At 45.4% G+C, this 22,242-nt stretch overlaps 1 protein-coding gene across 4 annotated transcripts in view; it reads left to right on the top strand.

Annotated features, from left to right (window-relative positions):
- Positions 1 to 22,242, top strand: part of BOLL (boule homolog, RNA binding protein) — a 66,204-nt gene that overhangs the window by 11,142 nt on the left and 32,820 nt on the right. For 3 of the 4 annotated variants that reach the window (XM_053277719.1, XM_053277709.1, XM_053277735.1), the window contains exons 2-3: positions 6,005 to 6,148; positions 17,507 to 17,598. In XM_053277719.1, the coding sequence (XP_053133694.1) occupies positions 6,020 to 6,148; positions 17,507 to 17,598 (221 nt within the window). In that variant the 5' untranslated portion in view covers positions 6,005 to 6,019. Of the gene's footprint in view, positions 1 to 6,004; positions 6,149 to 7,717; positions 7,883 to 17,506; positions 17,599 to 22,242 lie in introns of those variants that run through there. The other variant, XM_053277727.1, reaches the window with a different exon arrangement.

Raw genomic sequence — 22,242 nt, 5'->3', positions numbered from 1 at the left:
CATGAAATTTACCCCCTGGTTCTGCATATAGCCAGAGTCGACAACATTCTGCCAGACAGCCTAAGCAGACAAATGACTGATGCATGCTAACATGAGTGGAACTACACATAGATGCTCTAAGCTTTCTTTTTTTACTTTGGGAGATGCTACCCGGGAAAACAAGAAGAGCCCAATGTACTGTCTGAGAAATACGAGGGCAAAGGGTCTGGGCGATGCCTTCCAGACCCCTTGGTCCGGCAAGTTATTTTACATCTCCCATCTCTAGCTCCTTTCAAGGGTTGTCAGTTGGATCTCCCTGCAGAACACAAACTGCATTATACTCACCCCATGGTGGCTGAGGCAACCGTGGTTCACCCTGCGCACTGAGCAAAGAGGCACTTTTTTAAAGTGGTGATTCTCTTTATTTAGCTGAGGGAGAGCAGCTGGCCCTGTCCATCCCCAGCACATCACCCCTCCAGTGGTTGTTGCTGGTGTCTATCCTTTGCTTCTTTTTTTACATTGTGAGCCTGTTGGGGACAGGGGGCCATTTTATTTATTTGTTTGTTTATATCTATGTAAACCGCTTTGGGAACTTCTGCTGAAAAGTGGTATATAAATATTTGTCATATTCGTATATATTCTTCCATTTTTCTCAGGGATCCCAATGACAGCTTTGACATGTCCGGATCTTCTTAATGAAAACAACAGTCAGGTCCTTCATCACAGTCTGGAGACTCTGAACATGACAGCTTGGAAGCTGACCTTCTGAGTAATACTCTGCATGAGACGAAGGCCTCCATGAGATGAAACTATGCCTGCAAGTGGAAGAGATTTTCTGTTTATGCCCATTGCAGACACTTTGATCTCTCTGTGGCCACAGTCTGCCAAGACATGCTCTATCTGACTTCAGTCAAGCAAACAGGACTGTCTTATCAAAGTATATATGTCTGCACTGTTGGTCATGCACCCCAGTTGGGGGTCCTTGTCCTTCTTCTTGCATCCGGACTGCAGACTTTTTTTTTTGAAAGGGCTGAACTACCTCTTCCCTCCAATCAATGCACCAGTGGAGCCCTGGAGTCTTTCCCTAGTCCTTTCCATGCTCACTGAAGACACCTTTAGTAGCCTTCCTCATTGCAATCACAATAGCTGGGAAGGTTAATGAGCTGGCTGCTTACACAGTGTTCTATCCTAACAAGGTGGTGATGTGGACTGATCCCACTTTTCTGCCTAAAATAGTGTCAGACTTTCACATCAACCAAGACATTGTCCTGCACATGTTTTTCCCCAGCCCCATGACACCATTTGAGTGGTCTCTACTAGAGATGTACTGAAAGCGTTTCAGCACCTCTGTTTCCAGGTGCCGAAACGCTTTGAGATGCCCCAGCCGAATCGTTTCAGCTAGGGGCAAGCAGGCATTTTAAAAGGAGGAAGGCAGATCTTCTCTGTCCCTCAGTTGTAGGACATTCCCTGTTCCAAGGAGGAAATAGCATCTGAGCATGTGCGGGTGCCATCTTCAGTACTCAGTGTTGCTGACCACTCAAGATGGTATCTGTACATTCTTAGATGCCATTTCCTCCTAGGAACAGGGAACTTCTTGATCTGGATTGTGATCCATTGTATCCATAAGAACTGGGTTTCTGCGCCTGCGCAGGGACCTCTCGGGCTGACTAGCTAGCTCCTCTTCGCACCCTGCCCGTCTGCATGTGCCTTGCAGATTCCATTGGACAGTTGGGGCGCCTTTCCTTCAGTTTTCTCTTGACTGCCAAAGCGCTTACACCTCTTGGCTGTTGCTCCTCTTTTGTGATTTAATTTTGACTTCGGACTGTGTGACTACTCTTCTGCTGAACGGATTACTTGGTTTGACTTCAGAACGAACAACAGACTTGATTTGGGACTCTGATTCTAACTACAAAATTTGTACAAGAACGGCTTTGACTCGGATCGGCAAACGATCTGCTCTCTGCTGCCCCAGATGTACACAAAACACATTTTGCACATCCCTAGTCTTTACCATCTTTGGATGTTCGTAAGACTGTTCTGTACTACCTGGCATGTACTATAGACTTACGTCCACAAACTCTTTGTCACCTTCACTAGCGTCCTAGTAAAGGCAGACCAGTCTGTAGACATAGACGATCAGAATGAATAGTTCATGCTACCTTGTCCTCCTGCTACAACAAGCAAAGCATTGTTCATTCTGGGTTCATTCCACAAGACAAGTAGGGACTTTGGCCGCTCACCTGTCTGGAGTTAGTTTCACCGACATCCACAAGGCCACCCACCACTTGGTCATCAGATCAACCCTTCATTCAACATTATGTTCTTGACATGCGCTCTGAGGCTGAGGTTTCCATGTTGACTTTGAGTGCTTTATTCTTTTAAAAGTTCTTCAAATCCCACCTGCTGCTTGGGAGCTAACTACTCACCCATTGTTGGGAACTATGCCTAGCCTTCACAAGGATAAACAGGTTGCTCACCTATAACCTTTGCTCCCTTGATGGCTTGGCATTCAGAATACCCACCCAGCCTCCCCATTTATCAAATGCTCTTACCTTCTTTCCTCGTTTACCTTCTTTCCTCACTGGCCTGAAGAAGCTTTCATCCAACTTCGCCCATCCAGGAACTGAGGGGTATGGCGCTCTCCCACCAAAAGAGACCAGACATGCTCTGTGTGCTAAGGGTGGGGCTTACAGTGCCCAGAGAAGCTATCTAATCCTTCCATGTTGGCCACTGCACAGGCGCAGAGCCCAATTTTGTGAATGATGCTAAGCCACCAAGGGATCAAAAGTTACAGGTGAGCACAGAGGGGCTCTTACCCCGGACTTCTGGGCCCGCTACCACCCCTGAGGGCCCACAGATCCTCTTTAGTCTGTTCCCAGGTGGTGTGATCACTGTGCCGGGCGGCTGAGTGTGACTGTGACCTGTGCTGGGTGACCGAGCGTGACTCTTGCTTTAGAGGCAGAGGAGGGACTGGGAAAAGAAATATGTGGGATGGGAATATGTTAAGTTGCATGTTGAAATGTTTCTGCTAATGCATGTTTGCATAAATATACCTGTTTTATATTCTTACATTCTTGTGAGTTCAGTTACTGTTTGTGCCCTCAAGAACCCATGTATCACTGTGTGTGTGTGTGTGTGTGTGTGTGTGTGTGTGTGTGTGTGTGTGTGTAGGGAGATGATGCTTAATTTGTATGGGGGGGGGCTCCATCGGCCTTTAAGTCCAGGCTCCAAAATTACCTAGGTGCACCTCTGGGTGAGCAACCTGTTTTTCCTTAGAAAACCATGTCTGGTTGAAGCAGTTTACAGAGATGGTCAGGACTGCTCTGATGGCACTGCATTCTGATTAAAAGTGAAATAGGGCCCAATTAATAAGATCAGAATGCATTTGTGAGGGCTAGTTTTGGCCCACTCTTAGTCTGATTTACTCCGATTACTAGTTTACTCTTATTTACTCAGTCTGAGGTTCCTAAATTCATTGTGATGCTACTTTAAAAATTCTTATAACTAAAGGCCATTAGATGCAATGAACAATAAGATTTGGGGCCTGAGCAATCATGGGAGGAGCCAGTGGAGAAATAAATAGTAATGCAAGCCAGCTGAGCTCTAGAACTAGAGCTAGATGAGTAGCTCCCTGATCATAAAATAAATCCTTTATTCTGCAGCGGCTTTTTGTTTTGTTGTAGGAGCTCTTTACCCCCACAAACCATCCCCATATGATCACGTGCAGGGCCCTATAAAGTATCAGTAATTTATATTGACAAACTGATACAATATTTTCTTATTGTAGATACTGAAGAAAGTAAGAAAAGTCCAAATCCTTTCTTATTTCTCCCCCAAATCCATTCATAGTCAGGAACTTTACTACATATAACACTCTACAATGTCATTCTTGGGCATTCTTAAATACATACATCTTTCCAAACTTAAATGAATTGGGTTGTTCCCTCCTTACCATAATTATTATAGTTCATAAATAATAATAGATCCTGCCAAATCATAATAAAATATTGGGATGGAATTATACCTTTACAGGGGTCGGGGGGAGGAAATGGATTTTTTGTGTGTGTGTGTGCATTGAGGGTAAGAAGTACAAGACAGTGGCCAGCATCCTGACTAATTCGGTGTGACTGCACCAGGAAGATGAGTCTGTGTTGTGAAGAGCTTTCCTAGCTGCACAGCATCAGGTGTGTAGCAGTTGGAACGAAGTTTGACAATCAGCTCTGCCTCTGGAAGTGCCTGGTGACAGCTGAAAATATGTCTCTGAGGGTTGCACAGAGCAGATGGTTGAAATTCATCCCCTTTACTTGCTGCATGCACAAGTGCAGCAGTAGTGGGGAAGCTCCTCACAGTGTGGACATGTCTTTACGGCTGCATTAGCTAGGGATATGCACGGAACCATTTGACGCTCCATTCTGGGAGCGCCAAACTGGTTCCATGGACTGGTGTTCAAGTCAGCCATTTCCAGAGTGCCACTGACCGGGGCTGCAGGGAGGCACACTGCAGCCCCATGCGCCCACTTTTTACAAGAGTGCCAGCGGGGGGGAAGCGGCATGCTGGCAGGTAGGCAGCGCCTCCCCTACCCCTTAAAGGAACCTACCCACGCCCTCCCGGGTGTGCATGGAACCAATTCTGTGCAAATCCCTAGTGTTAGCCGGTATGTCAGCCAAGATTTGTCCATATGTTTAATTGGAGTAATAGAAGAATGATGACCTCAGGATATGTGAGAGTTGACTTTGCTACTAATTTCAGCAGTTTTACAATTTGAATAATAGTTTATTAAGTAGGGTGATACAATGTATTAGGTATAACTGATAAAAGGTAAGGTGTGCCGTCGAGTCGGTGTCGACTCCTGGTGCCCGCAGAGACCTGTGGTTTTCTTCGGTAGAATACATGAGGGGTTTACCATTGCCTCCTTCCACACAGTATGAGATGATGCCTTTCAGCATCTTCCTATATCGTTGCTGCCCGATATAGGACCAGCTGGGATTCAAACCAGCAACCTGCTGCTTGTTAGTCAAGCATTTCCCCGCTGCACCACTTAAGGTGGATTGGTGGTATTATTATTATTACATTTCTGTCCTGCTCTTCCTCCAAGGAGCCCAGAGCAGTGTACTACATACTTGAGTTTCTCCTCACAACAACCCTGTGAAGTAGGTTAGGCTGAGAGAGAAGTGACTGGCCCAGAGTCACCCAGCAAGTCTCATGGCTGAATGGGGATTTGAACTCGGGTCTCCCCAGTCCTAGTCCAGCACTCTAACCTCTATACCATGCTGGTATAACTGAAGCTTTAGTATATATGATATATATGAGTAGTATGTGCACTTATAAGCAGTTAAATAGTAAGTTAATGATCTAAGGATTTATATAATGATATAGCTATAATAAAAATTTAAAACTATACCAAATAAATTAAAATAATAATAACATCCAATATTACCTCTTTCCCCCTTGATGCTTCCAGCATGTATTTATTGTATTTCTACCACGTCCTGACAAATTTTCTTTCAATCTAGCAGCCAGCCCAAATGTTTAGAAGCCAAACAACAGACAGTTGACAAAATTATCAGACTTCTTGACAGACATTATAAAGCGGGAGTGTAAACAGGCTTCTCTTTTACAAGTAACATATTAGAACAAGAAGCAATGCTGGCTGGAACGATTTTATTAAATAATTCTATCTCTGAATATCTTAGTCTAGGTGCCACGGTTAAATTTCTAGGTGTCATGGTTCCCTGATGCCTGGGAAAAACAGTTTGTACACACTCAAAAGCTCCATATGTAGCTTGAAATACATATGGGATGAATGAGGCTCTGAGTTGAAATAACGGATTTGAAAGCAATTATTTATGTTTGTATTTATGTACAGTATATATACCCCTCTCCTCCCCCTTCATGGCTGTGGCTTGGCTTTTTAGCATTCTATATAATCCTTTTAAGAATCCATAGTATTTCTATAGTTTCTGTTTAGTGGCTTATTTATTAATGTTGAAAGTATTTCTTAACAAGACTATGTTCTCTTGAACAGCAAACCACAAATCAGATGCAAACTGATTCTTTGTCTCCGTCTCCTAACACTGTGTCGCCAGTGCCTTTAAATAATCCTACAAGTGCCCCAAGATTTGGAACAGTCATTCCTAATCGCATCTTTGTTGGAGGAATCGATTTTAAGGTATTTTCCCCCCTAATCTTGGTAGTTGAGCAATAGATTAAAAAGTGTTTTGACTACTTCTGTTGTACAGAGTTGTTTTTATCTTAAATACTTGTATATAGCAGTACACTGAAATTCAAAAGGATATATTCACCATGTAGTGGAGAGATATCTGTGGAATTTGTTCACCAGACTACTCCTTCTCCTTTGGAGTAAACTGGTATTTACTGAAGAAGAAAAGGAGCGGGGAAATAAAACTCAGTTCAGCCTTAATTGTACCTAGCAGAAATCCTTTTCCAGCCCTGGGCCTCTGATTCATTCTTAGGGGACAAAAAACATATTGCTATTTGCTTGAGAACTTAAGGTATCTTTCAGGGCCTGACATCTAAAAATAGCATTCAGACTATAATTTTTTTTAAATGACATTTTCTAGGTACTGCACAGTACTAAGAGTAAACATGTTCGTATGATTAAATCTTGTAACCTCACTTGATGAATTAGAGGCTTAATAAAGTCCGTAAGACTTAATAACATTAGTAGCTTGTTCTTAAGATTCAGAACTTAATATTGAATCTAGTTCTGTTTAATTGCCACTGAACACAAAGTATTGTCCACTTCCTTAAATCAGTTGCTATTGTAATGGAGTGCAGCAAACTTCTAGCTCCTTGCATATTACTCCTCTTTTATCATATCCTCCACACTTTTCAAGTCTATAGTCAAAGGTCCTTTACGACTAAGGGAGCAATTTACTATGCTGGGATTCAAAGAGCTCTGTGTGCAAGTGCTTCCACACACAGCTTTCTGGTTAAAAAACAAAACAGATTCCCTGACCCTGCAATTTCCCCAACCTGCTTGAGTTTTTTAGAAGGTGCGAGGGATTGCTGTGGAAAGGAAGACTGTAGAAGACCTGGTGCACATGTAGCACTTTGGATCCTGGCCTGGGTTAGTTTATTTCACCCCTAGATCTGACTTTAGCTCTCGGAAGATATGTTTATCTTGTTACTGTTACTAGTACTCTAATTTATGGCAATCCTTCAAAAAAATTGCATTTTGAATTAAAGATCATACCACAGTGGCTAAGAGACTGAGTTGTGAAATCTCATATCTGCTGTGAATTCACGAGAGAGCCTTATACAAGCTAGGATCACCATTGGGGGTGGGGTGGGGGCTTTACTATATGGAAACAGAGGGTTGTTTCAAGGATTACTGAGAGAATAATATATGGGAAGCACTTTGTAATTACTCATAACTTTGTGTTCTAGTCTACAAATTAAATATAATCATCCAAGTTATTAAAACCATATTACAATAGTAGACCCAACACAAATACTTTGGGAATTCAACTAGTTTTCTCCTTTGATTATAAATCACCATGTGGATTTTCAGAAAACTTTCTACTCATCAACAGTTGCCACATTTTTCTGATTTACTGTAGAGATTCTTGTGTGATATTTCAATATAACCTACATTTAATGTATTAAGCTGTATGGTAAGCCAGTTGTTTTACCAGTTCATGAAATGAGGTTGATTTGCTATGTTTTGTCCTAAACAGACAACTAAGCAAGTGGACATTTCCCTTCTTGTTACCAGATCCAGATTCAGAAGCTGAAGCCATGCATTTAGAAGAAATATACTTTGTGTGAGCCCTGGAAATAGACTAGACAGGTTTCTGGAAAAAGTGGAAACTGAAGATATTTCAGACAATTAATGGCAACCAGTTGCTTCTTAATGAAAAAATGTGGTGAATTTGAAAGTGTAGGTTGCCAAATGTTACACGCCATGGTTTGTCTGCCATCTTGAAAAATTGCCCTCATTTTTTAGAAATTGTTATGGAAGGTGATGATAGTTGAGGAGGAATTAGTTGCAACCAGGAGCAGGATCCCCAATCCTCAAGAACATATTTTCAAGAGCAGCAGAGGGAAGGGGGATCACTAAAAATCATCCCTCCCCCATTACGTGAGCAAAATGGTCTTTCCCTTAGCATTAGTCTGAATCTTTTTTCAAGTGTTTCTTAGTGAAAAGTGTGCTGATTTTAAAGATCAGGTTACCAGACGTGGTTTCTGCTAGGTTCTTCCACATGCAGTCATTCACTTTTCTAGGGACGTTCTGATTTTCTGACCAGTCTAAAATATATCCAAGCCTGAACGTGAAAAGCGATATAACTTTGACTTTGAATCTGCCTCTACAAGACCATGAAGTTGTGCATGACACTGTTTGTGTGCCATGTACTGTTGGGTTTTTCTGGTGATCTATTTTTTATGGTTTTTATTGTGGTCTGAATTGTAATCTAAATTAAACTTTGCAGGTACTACTACTACTACTACTATTATTATTATTATTATTTGCATGTATATCCCGCTCTTCCTCCAAGGAGCCCAGAGTGGTGTACTACATACTTAAGTTTCTCCTCACAACAACCCTGTGAAGTAGGTTAGGCTGAGAGAGAAGTGACTGGCCCAGAGTCACCCAGCTAGATCTCGTACGGGAATCCGTTGATTCTTAGAATGGGTTCTGCGCCTGCGCGGAAGCCTCACAGTGTCGAGTTTTCACAGCTCCTTTTCGGCGCCTGCGCCCCGCCCCACGTGACCACTTGGCTATTTAAGGTGGGAGGAAGCGCAGGCAGCTCAGTTCCTTTGCGACCGCCGTAGGAATCACTTGGTTTCTGCAGCTCCTTCGTGCTAGTTTCCTTGGCTGCTTTCATTTTCGGGTCTACTGGTTTTGAGACTATTCTTGCTACCTGATTTTGGATTGTTTCTCTTGTTTTGACCCAGATTGTGACTGTTTTTCCTTCTGTTATCTCCTCTGGATTGGCGAAAGATCGGACTGCTTTTCTGGCTACTGACCTTGGATAGTGAGTACTATGGACGCCCCTAAGGGGGAAAAGAACTTTAAACGCTGCACTGAGTGCAAAGCAAAACTGCCCTCACAAGATCACCACAGCTTGTGTTTGCTGTGTCTGGGTGAGGCCCATAAGACTTCGGCCTGTAAAATTTGTCAATCTTTTTCTAAACAGACCAGGAGAAATCGCGAGCTCCATTTACGGGCCACTCTATATGACAATGTTTTGGCAGCGCCTTCCTCCTCAAAATCTCCCCAGGTGCATGGCTTGAAGTTCCTGGGTCTGGCCCAGTCTAAAACTTCGATGCCCCCCTCGAAAAGGCCAGGCGAGAAAATGGCTGCCACGGGCGTTCTCGCCAAAAAGGCACGGCTTCAAAGCCAGTCGGAATTGACGCCTTCCCCGGGAACTGCACAAGACGTGGTCTTTGTCTCTGCATCGAAAACGCCAACTCCCGAAGATTCGACTTCGACACCGTCGATACCGACAACTTCACAGCGTTTGGTATCGACAGCACCACTATGAGCCGACTCCTCAGCATCGAGCGCACCAGCCAGGGCTCCTTCGCCGCCAAGACCTTTACCCCATTCGATATCAATGGCCTCGATGTCGACAATTTCGATACCGACGGAGGCAGTAGAGAAGCTGACGGGACACGCAACCTCGACACCGAGACTATCAACCTCAGTATCGATATCGACAGAGACTCTACAAGATGCATTGAAAGAAGCGCCTTCGACATCGGTGGTGCTGCCAATGACGCTCTCGATATCAGCTACTAGGGACCTAGTGCCGGCACCGACTCCCATTCATTCACCATCAACATCGAGGGAGGATGAACAGGCATCTGTACTAAATACCCCAACAAATATCACGACAGTGACCCCAAGATTCCGGGCACCAATGATGTTTACTCTGGAGGGAGCTGATGCAGAGGACCCTGAGGCACCGCAGCTGGATCCTCTTCTGAAAATGCTGGACTCTAGGGGTGTGCACCGGACCGCGGACCTGCGGCTCAGCACTGGGGTGGGGGGTTCCATTAAGGGCGGGGGGGGCTTTACTCACCCCTCCCGCGCTTTGCAAGTTTGGTGCCATAATTATTTTTAAAAATGCGCCGCAGAATTTCTCGTTGCTCGCCGCTCCTTCTTGACTTCAAAATCGGGCGGCAGGATACTTCCCTGCCGCCCCCGAAGCCCCCTCAAGCCATTTGAGCTCTTGAAATCTCGCCCGGACCTAGTGCCAAAGCGCTCGGGCGGGCGGCGGGGAGATGTCTGTCCGTCCGCCCGCCCCCTTCCCTGCCTTCTGCGAAGTGCAGGGAGCCTTCTGCGCGCGCGTGCGCAGAAGGCTCCCTGCTTCTGCGCACGCGCGCGCAGAAGGCTCCCTGCACTTCGCAGAAGGCAGGGAAGGGGGCGGGCGGACGGACAGACATCTCCCCGCCGCCCGCCCGAGCGCTTTGGCACTCGGTCCGGGCGAGATTTCAAGAGCTCAAATGGCTTGAGGGGGCTTCGGGGGCGGCAGGGAAGTATCCTGCCGCCCGATTTTGAAGTCAAGAAGGAGCGGCGAGCAACGAGAAATTCTGCGGCGCATTTTTAAAAATAATTATGGCACCAAACTTGCAAAGCGCGGGAGGGGTGAGTAAAGCCCCCCCCCCGCCCTTAATGGAACCCCCCACCCCAACCCTCCCGAACCAAAACCACCCCTTGTCCGGATCGGTTCGGAGGCCAGTGGAATGGCCTCCGAACCGATCCGTGCACACTACTACTGGACTCCACTATTAATACACCATCCACTTTCCAAGGCTTGCTGAATTCCGAGGAAGATGCTCCTGGCTCTGCCCCACGGTTGCTCACTGCTGTGCAACTCACAACTTTGACCCCGTGGCACACCTGCAGCTTTAGCCATCAAGTGTCCCCATCTAAAGAGACTGCTTTACCGGGTACCAGCTCGCCTGGCGTGGAGTATGACTTCCAGGAAGACCGTGCTTGGAGAAGGGGACTGACATCAATACAGAATCCTACTAGACTTTCCACCCTGTCCCTCTCAGCAGATGTTGCTCCAGCTCCTCCTAAAAAGGTCTTCTCCAATGTGAACACCCAGACTAGAATTCAGTGTGCGCTTCGGCACAGACTCAAACAGTTTCTAAACAGTATTCTAACTCCGGCGTGCAAACCAATCCTTTGCTGGTTCCTATTCCCTTGCAGGAAACGTCTCCAAAACTTCCATCGCGCCACACTATTTCGGACCCTGATTCTGACAATAGTCATCATGGCTCGTCTGATTTTGAATGAGATGCTGAGATGGTAGAATTGGAGCCGTCTCCAGATGTAGCATCGCCTTCCCACGTTTCACTAACGGAAGAATTAAAGGCATATCATTCCCACATGAAACGTATGGCCAACACGTTAGGGCTGGATCTTACTTCACAACTTAAAACTATAGATGATCCAGTTTATAACTTTATGCAAAGGTCTCAGTCAGTGCAGCCCATAGCACTTGCCTTGTTACCCATCATCTCCAATGCAGCACAGTGCTCATGGCAAGTACCACGTACTTCTACACCGTCTTCGAAAAGACTTGAAGGACTGTATCGGGTGCAGGAGCAAGATAATACCTACCTGTTTAAGCACCCAGTCCCGAACTCCTTAGTTATCGACTGTGCAACTTCCTCGAAGTCTGGACGACGACATACAACCCCTGCAGACAGAGAAGGCAGGAAACTTGATGTGCTGGGCAGGAAATTATATTCTACTTCCTGTTTATCCGTAAAGGTTGCAATTTACTCAGCCTGTATGGCAAAGTACAGCTATTGCATTTGGGAGGAACTGGAGAAGGACTTGGATATGTTATCTCCAGAAGAGCTGAAACTTCAATTCCAAAAAACTTTGCAGCAGGTGAGTGACCTTACCCTGTCAACAATTAAGCACTGCGAAGCACTTAGCGGAATCTGAGTCCCGTTCCATCAGCTATCACCCTACTTTGTCATGCCTGGTTGAGATCAGCCACCCTGCAACAGGACATGAAAGATAAAATAGAAGGTCTGCCACTTGATGGGAAAGGTTTATTCTCAGAAGAGACTGATGCCGCCATGGAAAAGATGAAAAAATCAAAATTCACTGCTAAAACCTTTACATCTGCCACCTCACCAGCCACATCCTATGGAAATAAGCAGTGTACCTCTTACCATCCCCGGTCTACATACAGACAACAAGACCGGAGAGACCTCCGTAAGTCTTACCAACCATTCAATAAACGAGCAACCAAAAGGGAGATTTTCCTCAGGTCAACGCGACAGACAGACGGGAACAAACAGCGTCTTTGAAGTGCGGAGCAGCCCATCGCTTGTACCTGGGACTCCCCATTGCTTCCCCTCCCAGAACACCAGGGAAGATTTGGTCCTGGCCTATAACATCACACAGCCGGCCCCACTAGCCACCAACACCATCAGGTTGGCAAGTCATGTGAAAGCATGGCACAACATAACATCAGATCAGTGGGTCTTGAAGATTGTTCCATCTGGTTATGTGATAGAGTTCAAGACCCGACCAAATTTCAAGGGCATACGTTTCACAAAAGCAATGCCGGCCCTTCTTCAGGAGGTTCAGGAACTCCTGCTCAAGAAAGCAATAGTACCAGTGCGATGGGTAAATCAACGGGAGGGGTTTTACTCTCGTTATTTTCAGATACCGAAGAAGGATGGCGGGATTCGACCGATCATGGACTTAAGACACCTAAACAAGTTCATCCGTGTGAAAAGGTATCGAATGACGACGTTACAGGACATCCTACCTCTTCTCCATCAAGAGAGGTGGCTTGTGACATTAGACTTAAAGGATGCCTACTTTCACATAGGAATCCGGCCCTCCTTTCAGAAGTATCTGCGATTCACTGTGGGGACCTCGCTTTACCAGTATCAAGTACTGCCATTCGGTCTGTGCACGGCTCCCCGTGTTTTTACCAAGTGCATGGCGGTGGTAGTCACCCACTTGAGGACAAGGGTCTGAAACTGTATCCGTAGCTGGACGATTGGCTGCTGTCCTCAACAGACAAAGAAGAGTTACTTTCGCAGATAAAGTACATGTTACATCTTCTCCAGGACCTAGGCATACAAGTCAACTGGAAGAAGTCCAACCTGACACCAGTTTCAACCATATCATTCATAGAAGCTCGGCTCAATGCTACACTGGGGAGGGCGTTTCTACCAGAAGACCGCTTTCAGACCATAGTTCAAATGTTTCAGCTAGTTCAAATGTTTCAGACTACGCCGTCGCAAACAGAGTGGTACGTCCAACGTCTATTGGGACTGATGGCTTCTTGCAGGACAACCATGCGGTACATGTGCCTGAAAATGAGAAAACTGCAATTGTGGTTCCTGTCCTCCTTCAGTCTACTCAGGGACGGTCCCGTGAAACATCTGTCTGTATCGCTGCCAATTCTTCGATCTCTTTCCTGGTGGACACGAAGCTCCAACCTGCTCAGGGGGGTCCCGTTTCAGGCCCAACTTCCATCGGTGTGGGTCACAACGGATGCCTCTCTTCAAGGTTGGGGTGGACACTGCAATGCCGCCACTACTCAGGGCCTTTGGACCCGCAATCAACGTCTACTACACATAAACTTTCTGGAGCTGTTGGCAGTTTTTCAAGCCATGAAAGCCTTCCTTCCCATGCTGTGGGGACAAGTGGTCCAGTTACAATTGGACAACACCACTGCCATAGCCTACCTCAACAGACGGGGGACACAGTCTCCAGATCGCTCTGTGCACTCAGCATTCAGATCTGGCATTGGTGCATCAAGAGCAGCATAACAGCTGCGGCAATACACATAAAGGGGTCAGACAATGTATTGGCAGATGGTATCAGCCGCTTGTTCTCCATGGACCACCACGAGTGGGAACTGAACAACCATTACCTCCAATGGATCTTCGACCTCTGGGGCCATCTAGAGATAGACTTATTTGCTACAACACAAAATGCGAAATGCAGGCTGTTCTGCTCCAGAGCAGGACACGATCCACAGTCTGTGGGGGATGCGTTCCAAATAGACTGGTCACTCCATCGCTCTTATATGTTCCCCCCTTGCCGTTCGTGAGCAGAGTAATAGCTCGTCTCCTGCACAGTCCAGCGAAATGCATCTTGATCGCACCGTGGTGGCCACGCCAACCATGGTTTCCGCATTTACTCAGACTGACCTCGCACACTTACCAGAGGCTTCCGAACTGCCCGGACCTACTAATTCAAGAGGGCAGCCAAGTGTTGCATCCCAAAGTTCTCACACTGCAACTAACGGCATGGCGGGTCGACTGCTGAAGAGGATCCTGCCGAACGAGCGCAAACCATCTACAAGGTGGAACTATGCTAGCAAATAGAAGAGATTTGTATCTTATGCACAAGCACACGGGTTCCGTCCCAAACGAGCCACCATACGAGAAGTCTCGCTTTATTTGACGGGCCTTAAGACATCGGGACTTTCTAATGTATCCATACAAGTCCACCTAGCAGCTCTCTCATCTAGACATGAGGGATGGGATGGCAAGACATTGTTCTCCCATTCCTCCTGTAAGAGTTTCCTGAGAGGCCTCACGAATCTCTACCCTCCTATATGCAAACCAGTCAAGCCTTGGAGCATCTCTCTGGTCCTGCCTGCTCTAACAGAGCCACCATACGAACCAATGAATACGGCAATTCTTCAACATGTCTCCTTGAAAACGGCCTTTTTGGTGGCTATCATCACTGCCCGCAGGGTGAACGAGCTGACCGCCCTCCGTATGGACGTACCTTACACTCGATTTTACCCAGAAAAAGTACTCCTGTGTCCAGACATCGCATTTGTACCCAAGGTGCTTTCGGACTTCCATGTCAATCAAGACATAGTTCTACCCACCTTCTTCAGTTCTCCTTCCACGCCTTTGGAAAAGGCTCTCCACTCTTTAGACGTCCACAGAGCACTGCTCTATTATCTCTCGAGAACAAAGCCGTTCCGGAAGTCCAAAAAGTTACTGATATCGTACAAAGGTTCTTCTATGGGCCAAGTGCTGTCCAGACAGCATCTGTCACATTGGCTAGTGGAAGCCATTCACTTTACCTACTCAATACAAGGAGTACCGGCACCAAAATCTATCAAGGCACATTCCACTAGAGCTTATGGCACTTCTGCAGCTTTTCTGTCTGGGGTGTCCTTCCCAGATATCTGCAAGGCTGCTACTTGGTCATCTGAGGAAACTTTTGTGAAACACTACGCTATTGACTGACGGTCCGCTGCGGAGGCGAACTTTGGGAGAGGCGTTCTTAAAAGGGTGTTGCAATAAAGCACTGCTCCCTCCTCCTTTTGGAGCTAACTAAACACCCATTCTAATGGAATCAACGGATCCCGTACCAGATAAACAGGTTGCTCACCTGTAACTGATGATCTGGTAGAGATCCGTTGATATCCATTAGACCAGGCCTGCACAACATGCGGCCCGGGGGCCGGATGCGGCCCGCAAGGCCTTTTTTCCTGGCCCCCGGGGCTATTTCCTCTTCCTCCCCCTACTGCTTAAAAAACACTTGTGTGTTGCTTCCCAACTGCGTGGCACGCCTGCGCAGTTAAGTCTCTTAAGTCTCTCTCTCTCTCCCCCCCCCACCAAGACTGCTCCATTCTCTCTCTCTCTCTCTCTCCCTCCCACCAAGACCGCTCCATTCTCTCTCTCTCTCTCTCCCACCAAGACTGCTCCATGCTCACTCTCTCACACACCCACCAAGACTGCTCCATTCTCTCTCTCTCTCTCCCACCAAGACCGCTCCATTCTCTCTCTCTCTCTCTCTCTCTCTCTCTCTCTCTCTCCCCCTCCCACCAAGACTGCTCCATGCTCACTCTCTCACACACCCACCAAGACTGCTCCATTCTCTCTCTCTCTCTCCCACCAAGACCGCTCAATCTCTCTCTCTCTCTCTCTCTCTCTCTCTCTCTCTCTCTCTCTCTCTCTCTCTCTCTCTCTCTCTCTCTCTCTCTCTCTCTCTCTCCCCCTCCCACCAAGACTGCTCCATGCTCACTCTCTCACACACCCACCAAGACTGCTCCATTCTCTCTCTCTCTCTCTCTCTCTCTCTCTCTCTTTCTCAGGCCAAGCCTCCTGCTGCATCCTTTCCATCTTTCTTTACCCTTATCCATTCTTTTCCAAAATTATGAGAAGAGGTTCTGATTTTTTTCCTCCTTAAAAGTGTTCCATGTTTTGTATGATGATTTGGCAGAGGTGGAAAGGAAGAACAATGCATTTTATTATGTATTTTGTACAGATTGTATAATATTTATATTATTAGAATGAATTTTAATTCAACTTATTTCATATTAATTTAATCAATCTTGGCCTGCCAGAACATCAAAAGTTAAATATTGATTAAATTCATTTTTAATTCATTTTTAATTCATTTCACTTTTATTCAGTTGATTGGTTGATTGATTGATATTAAGTGTTACTCTAATAATCAGCACCCTAGGAATTGACCTCGGCCCCCATGAACCAAGTCACGGTTGGTTTCGGCCCGCCAGGTCATTTAAGTTGTGCAGGCCTGCATTAGACCCTCCCGAACCTCCCCTCTGCAGTGCACCATAGGTTTACTGAATACAACTTACCATATCTACGACTGCTTTAGTGGTCTCCAAGGAACTGAGCTGTCTGCGCTTCCTCCCGCCTTAAATGGTCACGTGGGGCGGGGCACAGGCGCCAAAAAGGAGCTGTGAAAACTCGACACTGAGGCTTCCGCGCAGGCGCAGAACTCATTCTAATGGATATCAACAGATCTCTACCAGATCATCAGTTACAGGTGAGCAACCTGTTTTATCATGGCTGAATGGGTATTTGAACTCAGGTCTCCCTGGTCCTAGTCCAGCACTCTAACCACTACACTACGCTGGCTCTGCTAGACAGAGTGGTTGGCCTAGGCAGGAAGTGGGTGTGTGAACTATATCAGGCGTTGACATATTTCGTTTGGATCTAGGAACCAACCCCAAAATTCAGGCGCCAGACAATAGAAACTTAACAAAAATACCGGACTTTGTGACAGACATTGTAGAGGTGGGGTTGGTGAATCCCAGTCTAGGTGCCACAGTTAAATTTCTAGGCCGTGATTCCCTGACAGCTGAGATTTGTCAAGCCTTGAGTTATATGCACTAAGCAAACAAGAAGTTGCCCATGGCAGATGAGCATATTTTTAGTGGAAGTTTTAAAATAACTCTATGGCTGCAATCCATACACTCACTTGGGTATGTCTGACTTATTCAGTGGGACAGTCTTCTGAGCAAGAGCATAAAAGTTCAAAGTCTGTGTGTATAACATTGCAGCCTGCTGCAAAAACACTAATAATGAGTTAGGAATTCTGCCAGAAATTAAAACAGGCTGCAGGTAAGATTCAGTTAGTTTGAAGGATTGCTGGAAAATGATGTAATCGCAATGGGTCAATTTTATTTGATTTTCAAAATAAAACTTAAGGAAATAAATTAGAATTTTATCTTTAATTATGTTTATTGTAATAATTTGATTGTGTAATAATTATCTGTTTTAATTTTACTAGACTAACGAGAATGACCTAAGGAAGTTTTTTTCCCAATATGGCTGCGTTAAAGAAGTAAAAATAGTAAATGACAGAGCTGGAGTATCAAAGGGGTTAGTACAATAAAGCATGCACAAAGTGGAAATCATACCAGCTAGTGCAATATATGCAGGAAAACTTCCTTATCACATAATTAGCAAGGTATTTTGCACTTTTAGTTGAAAAGTTGGCATTATCCAAATAGAAATTACTTCAAGTATGTATTTATGTGATTTTTTTAAAAATCCTTACTTAGTCCATGTAATATTCAGCATTATGCCTTCACTGTTAATTAGATATAATTAGCTACATATCTCAAATACTGCAGTATGATCCTGATTCAAGAAAAGTATTTTCTAAAATGGCCCATTAACTTTTTGCATTTTCCATAAATATCCCATTAAAACTTAACTAGAGTTATTATATGCCTCATTGAAAACAAAATCTTGATTTCTGGACTTGCAGAAAAATAGAAATTATTATTGTTTATCATTTTACCGTACTTATTGTTCATCATGCAAATAATTATACAGTAGGTACTAGGCTACAGAGGTTTTTACTGTTCTGACCACACATTCCTAGACATTTAAGGCACACTTATGGCATGAGAGGAGAGAGAAAACTGACTCATTAAAGGTTACAAAAGATTAGGAAGATTTCAGTGGACGCCAGGTGGGGCGGGTGTGAACAGAAGGTGGAGTATACCTTTAACAATCAATAATAGTATGTGCAGCAGCCAGCTGAGTGGTGGAGGTGGGATACGTGGTAGGCATGTAATGAGTTGGCTCGGAAGTGGAAGCTTTTGCTGATTGTTAAAGGTATACTCCACCTTCTGCTCCACACCCCAACCCAGTGCCCACCAGCTGCCACTGGAATAAAATCGTCCCTCACCAACCTCGAGGATTCTGTTCCAGGAAAACCTCATGATTGGCGAATTTGCAGTTGGGGCAGCATAGAAAACAATTGGAAACGGGGTTAGGAGAAATGCAACCGAAAAGCAAGGTAAAAAGCAGAAAAAATCCCCTCTACCCCTCCCCCATCACCCCCTGATGGGAGGATTATGCTTTGAAGGGCTGGGGGGGAGTTAAATCCTTTTGTTCTTGCTTTTAAAACAGCTGCTGTGCAGCAGCGGCGCAGCGTGGAAGGCAGCAAGAGGTGGCAAAAGAACTCATAACCCACTCTGCTATGGGGAGAAATGTGCCACAAATGTGCCAAAGGCTTCAAGAGCTCTGCCCGCCTCCCAAATGGGTGCTGGAGGTGGCAGGCAGGCGAGTGCTGGACAGTCGGGAAGCGGCGGAGACAGCAACAAAAGAGCTCCTTAAATAGGCCTGCCTTCCACTCAAATGATACCTCTGCGCAGAGGCCCCAAACGGGCTAAAAATGGCCCGATCAGTATCATTTGGGAGGAAGGTGAGCCTGTATAAGGAGCTCTTTTGCTGCCATCTCTGCCACCTCCTGACTCTCCAGCACCCGCCTCTCCACCGCCTCCAGCACCCATTTGGGAGGTGGGGCAGAGCTCTCACCACAGTCCCCCCTATGCCGCCACCACACAGAGGCAGTTTTTTTAAAAAGAAACAAAACCGCCCCCGAGCTCCCAGAAATTACCCCCTGACCCCCGGAAATGACCCCCCAACTCACAAAAACCTGCCAGGTTTTTTTTTAAAATTCGCCAGACCGTGAATACTCAAGTCACAATTGATGAGGGAGGTCTCATTTTTCCAATCGTAGATACTCAAATCCATGATTGGGAAAACAGCAGTTGACAAGAGATGACTGTATTTTAATTTCTGTTTTGGTGCTGTATATTTCAGTTTAGGCTGTGATGTCCCAAACAAAGTGAACCACCTGCTTATACATAGACTTGCTTTATCATATTAATTACGGTTAATGAGGCTATACAGACTGTTGAAAAGGAAGATGGCACTTCACAATCTTACAGTCTAGAGTTCTTCAGATTGCCACATTGTTCTCACTTTATAGAAATACACATATGCAGACCAGGATGTAGATGGAAACTCCAGGTGATTCAGTTAACATTTGGGCAACAGAGGAGGTATGTAATGCACAGATCTTTATGGTGATCCTGGATCATTTCCAACATGGGTATCCTGCGCAGTAGCCCTGTGGAAGGATTTCATAGCTCCTCAAGGCGTTCTGAAGCTCTGCCCTTCACGTGCAGAGTGTGCTTGGTATCTTGGGCAGCAGAGCACTTGCAGCTGAGTTCCTTTTTGACTGCCTCAGCATGTGCCTCGTTAAGGCTTGTTTCTCGTTTTTCATCTCGGTTCCTGTGGAAATTGAAAGAAATTGGTTTAAATTCAAAGGCTTGAACTCGGACTGTTTTGACTACTCTCTTTCCTATCATTTTGAACTCATGGATGCTCATAAAACCTTTTTAAGTGTTCATTTTGTGGGGGACTCACCCATCATCACATAAGCACAACCAGTGTTTGCTCTGTTTGAAGGAAGATCATGTTGTCCAGACATGTCAGATCTACTTCTCTTTTTCTAAACAGACCAGAAAAAGTAAAGAATTGCATCTTAGGGCTGCTTTATTCAAAAAAGTGTTATGCTCTCCGATGCTGCATTCCCCATTACCGTGGATGTCTGCAGCTGTCGACGTTGAAATGTTTGCCTGAGAGAGTCTCCCATATCTTGGAGCTCTCTTAAGAAGCTTTTAAGAAGCCCTGTGACATCTCTTAAGGAAGGACATCACAAGCACCATAAGAAGCAGAAACATTTTTTCTTTTCTTTTTTCCCTTTATTGCAATAAGGTTACAATTAGGGATGTGCAAACTGATTCGGGTACAAATCAATTTGTACTTGAATCTAGCTGATTTGGATGATTTGGAGACAAAATAAATCACCCCTGTGATCCATTGGCTAGATTTGGGTACAAATCGAATTGTGTCTGTTTCGATTCGAATCAAATTGAGATTCGGATCCCTCCTATTAATTCCCCCAGATTCCCAGCTTTCATTTTTTTAAAAAGCTAGGCTCTAGCCCTTGTAGAAATAGAGTTATGGAGCAATATGTGTGGTCACTATTTTTCAAGTGTTTGGATTCTTTGGTGTATAATAACGTTCCCTCAATGAATCCCTATGAGAATTCATTACACACTTTCATTTCTTCTATTCATTTTGACTGTCTTTTCAACAGTGCCAACTGTCAACTGCCATGTGCCAACTACACTCCCACCCGCAAGGCAGTGGGGTACTACTCAGTTTATGTTCTAGGATTTTTTTTCAAGTGTTTAGGCTCTTTGGTGTCTAATAACCTTTCCTCATAATGAATCTCTATGAGGATTCATTACACACCCAAGTATCTAAACACCTCAAAAATTCTTAAAATATAAACTTGAGTACCCAGTGCCTCGTGGGTTGTGGGGTAGTTAGAACATGGGATGCCACTAATTCCACACCCCCACCTGCAAAGCGGTGGGGTCAAAATGAACAGAAGAAATGAAGGTGTATAATGAAGTCACCAAAGAATCTAAACACTTCAAAAATACCTAAAAAATAAACTGAGTACCCCAGTGTGGGCGGGGGGGCTATTTGACACATGGCAATTGACAGTTGGCACTGTCCAATGATAGTCAAAATGAACAGAGGAAACAAAGGCATATTAAACACCAAAGAATCTAAACATTTCAATATTCCTAAAAATTAAAATGAGTACCCCACTGCCTTGCAGGTGGGGGGGGGTGTAGTTGGCACATGGCAGTTGACAAGTTGCATTGAAGGCAATGAAATGTGCCTTTTTAGATTTTAAAATGTGGCTAATAGCAATGTGCATGGAACTGGGTGGGGGTGGTTCAACTTTAAGGGCGGGGGAGGGTGCACTAGGGATTCAGAGCCACTAGAGATGTGCATGAACCTGTTTGGAGGTTCGAAAATTTGACAGTGGGGGGGGATGTCCACCCTTAAAGGGTGGGGGAGGGTGCACTTAGGTCTCCCTCTGCTTTCCCCCCGCTGGTGCTCAGTTCCTGTAAAATTATTCACAGCGGCAGCATACCTCCCTGCTGCCCCTTCCCCTCTGTGACCGGAAGTACCTGGCGCATGTGCGAGCCCATCTGACGCATGCGAGCGGCATGTGCGCACCAGGTACTTCCAGCCAAAGAGGGGAAGGGGTGGCAGGGAGGTACACTGCTGCCCCATAGGATTCTACAGGAACTGAACGCTGGCAGGGAGGAAGTGGGGGGGGTAAGTGCACCCTCCCCCACCCTTAAAGTCTAACACACACACACCATTGTCAAACGTTTGAACCGGCCAGTGTTTAAACCTGTTCGGAGGCCCAAAAAAGAGCCTCTGAACAGGTTCATGCACATCCCTAGTGGCTAATACAGCAGAAACCTTTATTCCGTGTCTGTTGGACACCCCAGAGAATGTTTAATAAGGGATGGTTGCAGACTGCTAGATGTTGGAGGTGTAATTTGTTCGAGGGTACACTTACACATATGATTTGCTCCTGTCCAGTTATTGCACCATTTTGGTTTGAAGTTTATAAGGTAGTTAATATGACTTATTCATTCATTCATTCATTCATTCATTCAATTTCTATACTGCCCTTCCAAAGATGGCTCAGGGTGGTTTACACAGAGAAATAACAAATAAATAAGATGGATCCCTGTTCCCAAAGGGCTCAAAATCTAAAAAGAAACATAAGACAGACACCAGCAACAGTCTCTGGAGGTACTGTTATCACTGGAGGTACATTGCAGT

The sequence above is a fragment of the Hemicordylus capensis genome, chromosome 1 (genome assembly GCF_027244095.1).
Source record: "Hemicordylus capensis ecotype Gifberg chromosome 1, rHemCap1.1.pri, whole genome shotgun sequence".
Classification (NCBI taxonomy): domain Eukaryota; kingdom Metazoa; phylum Chordata; class Lepidosauria; order Squamata; family Cordylidae; genus Hemicordylus; species Hemicordylus capensis.
Note: the sequence above shows the minus strand (reverse complement) of the source record. Positions and strands in the feature narration are given on the sequence as shown.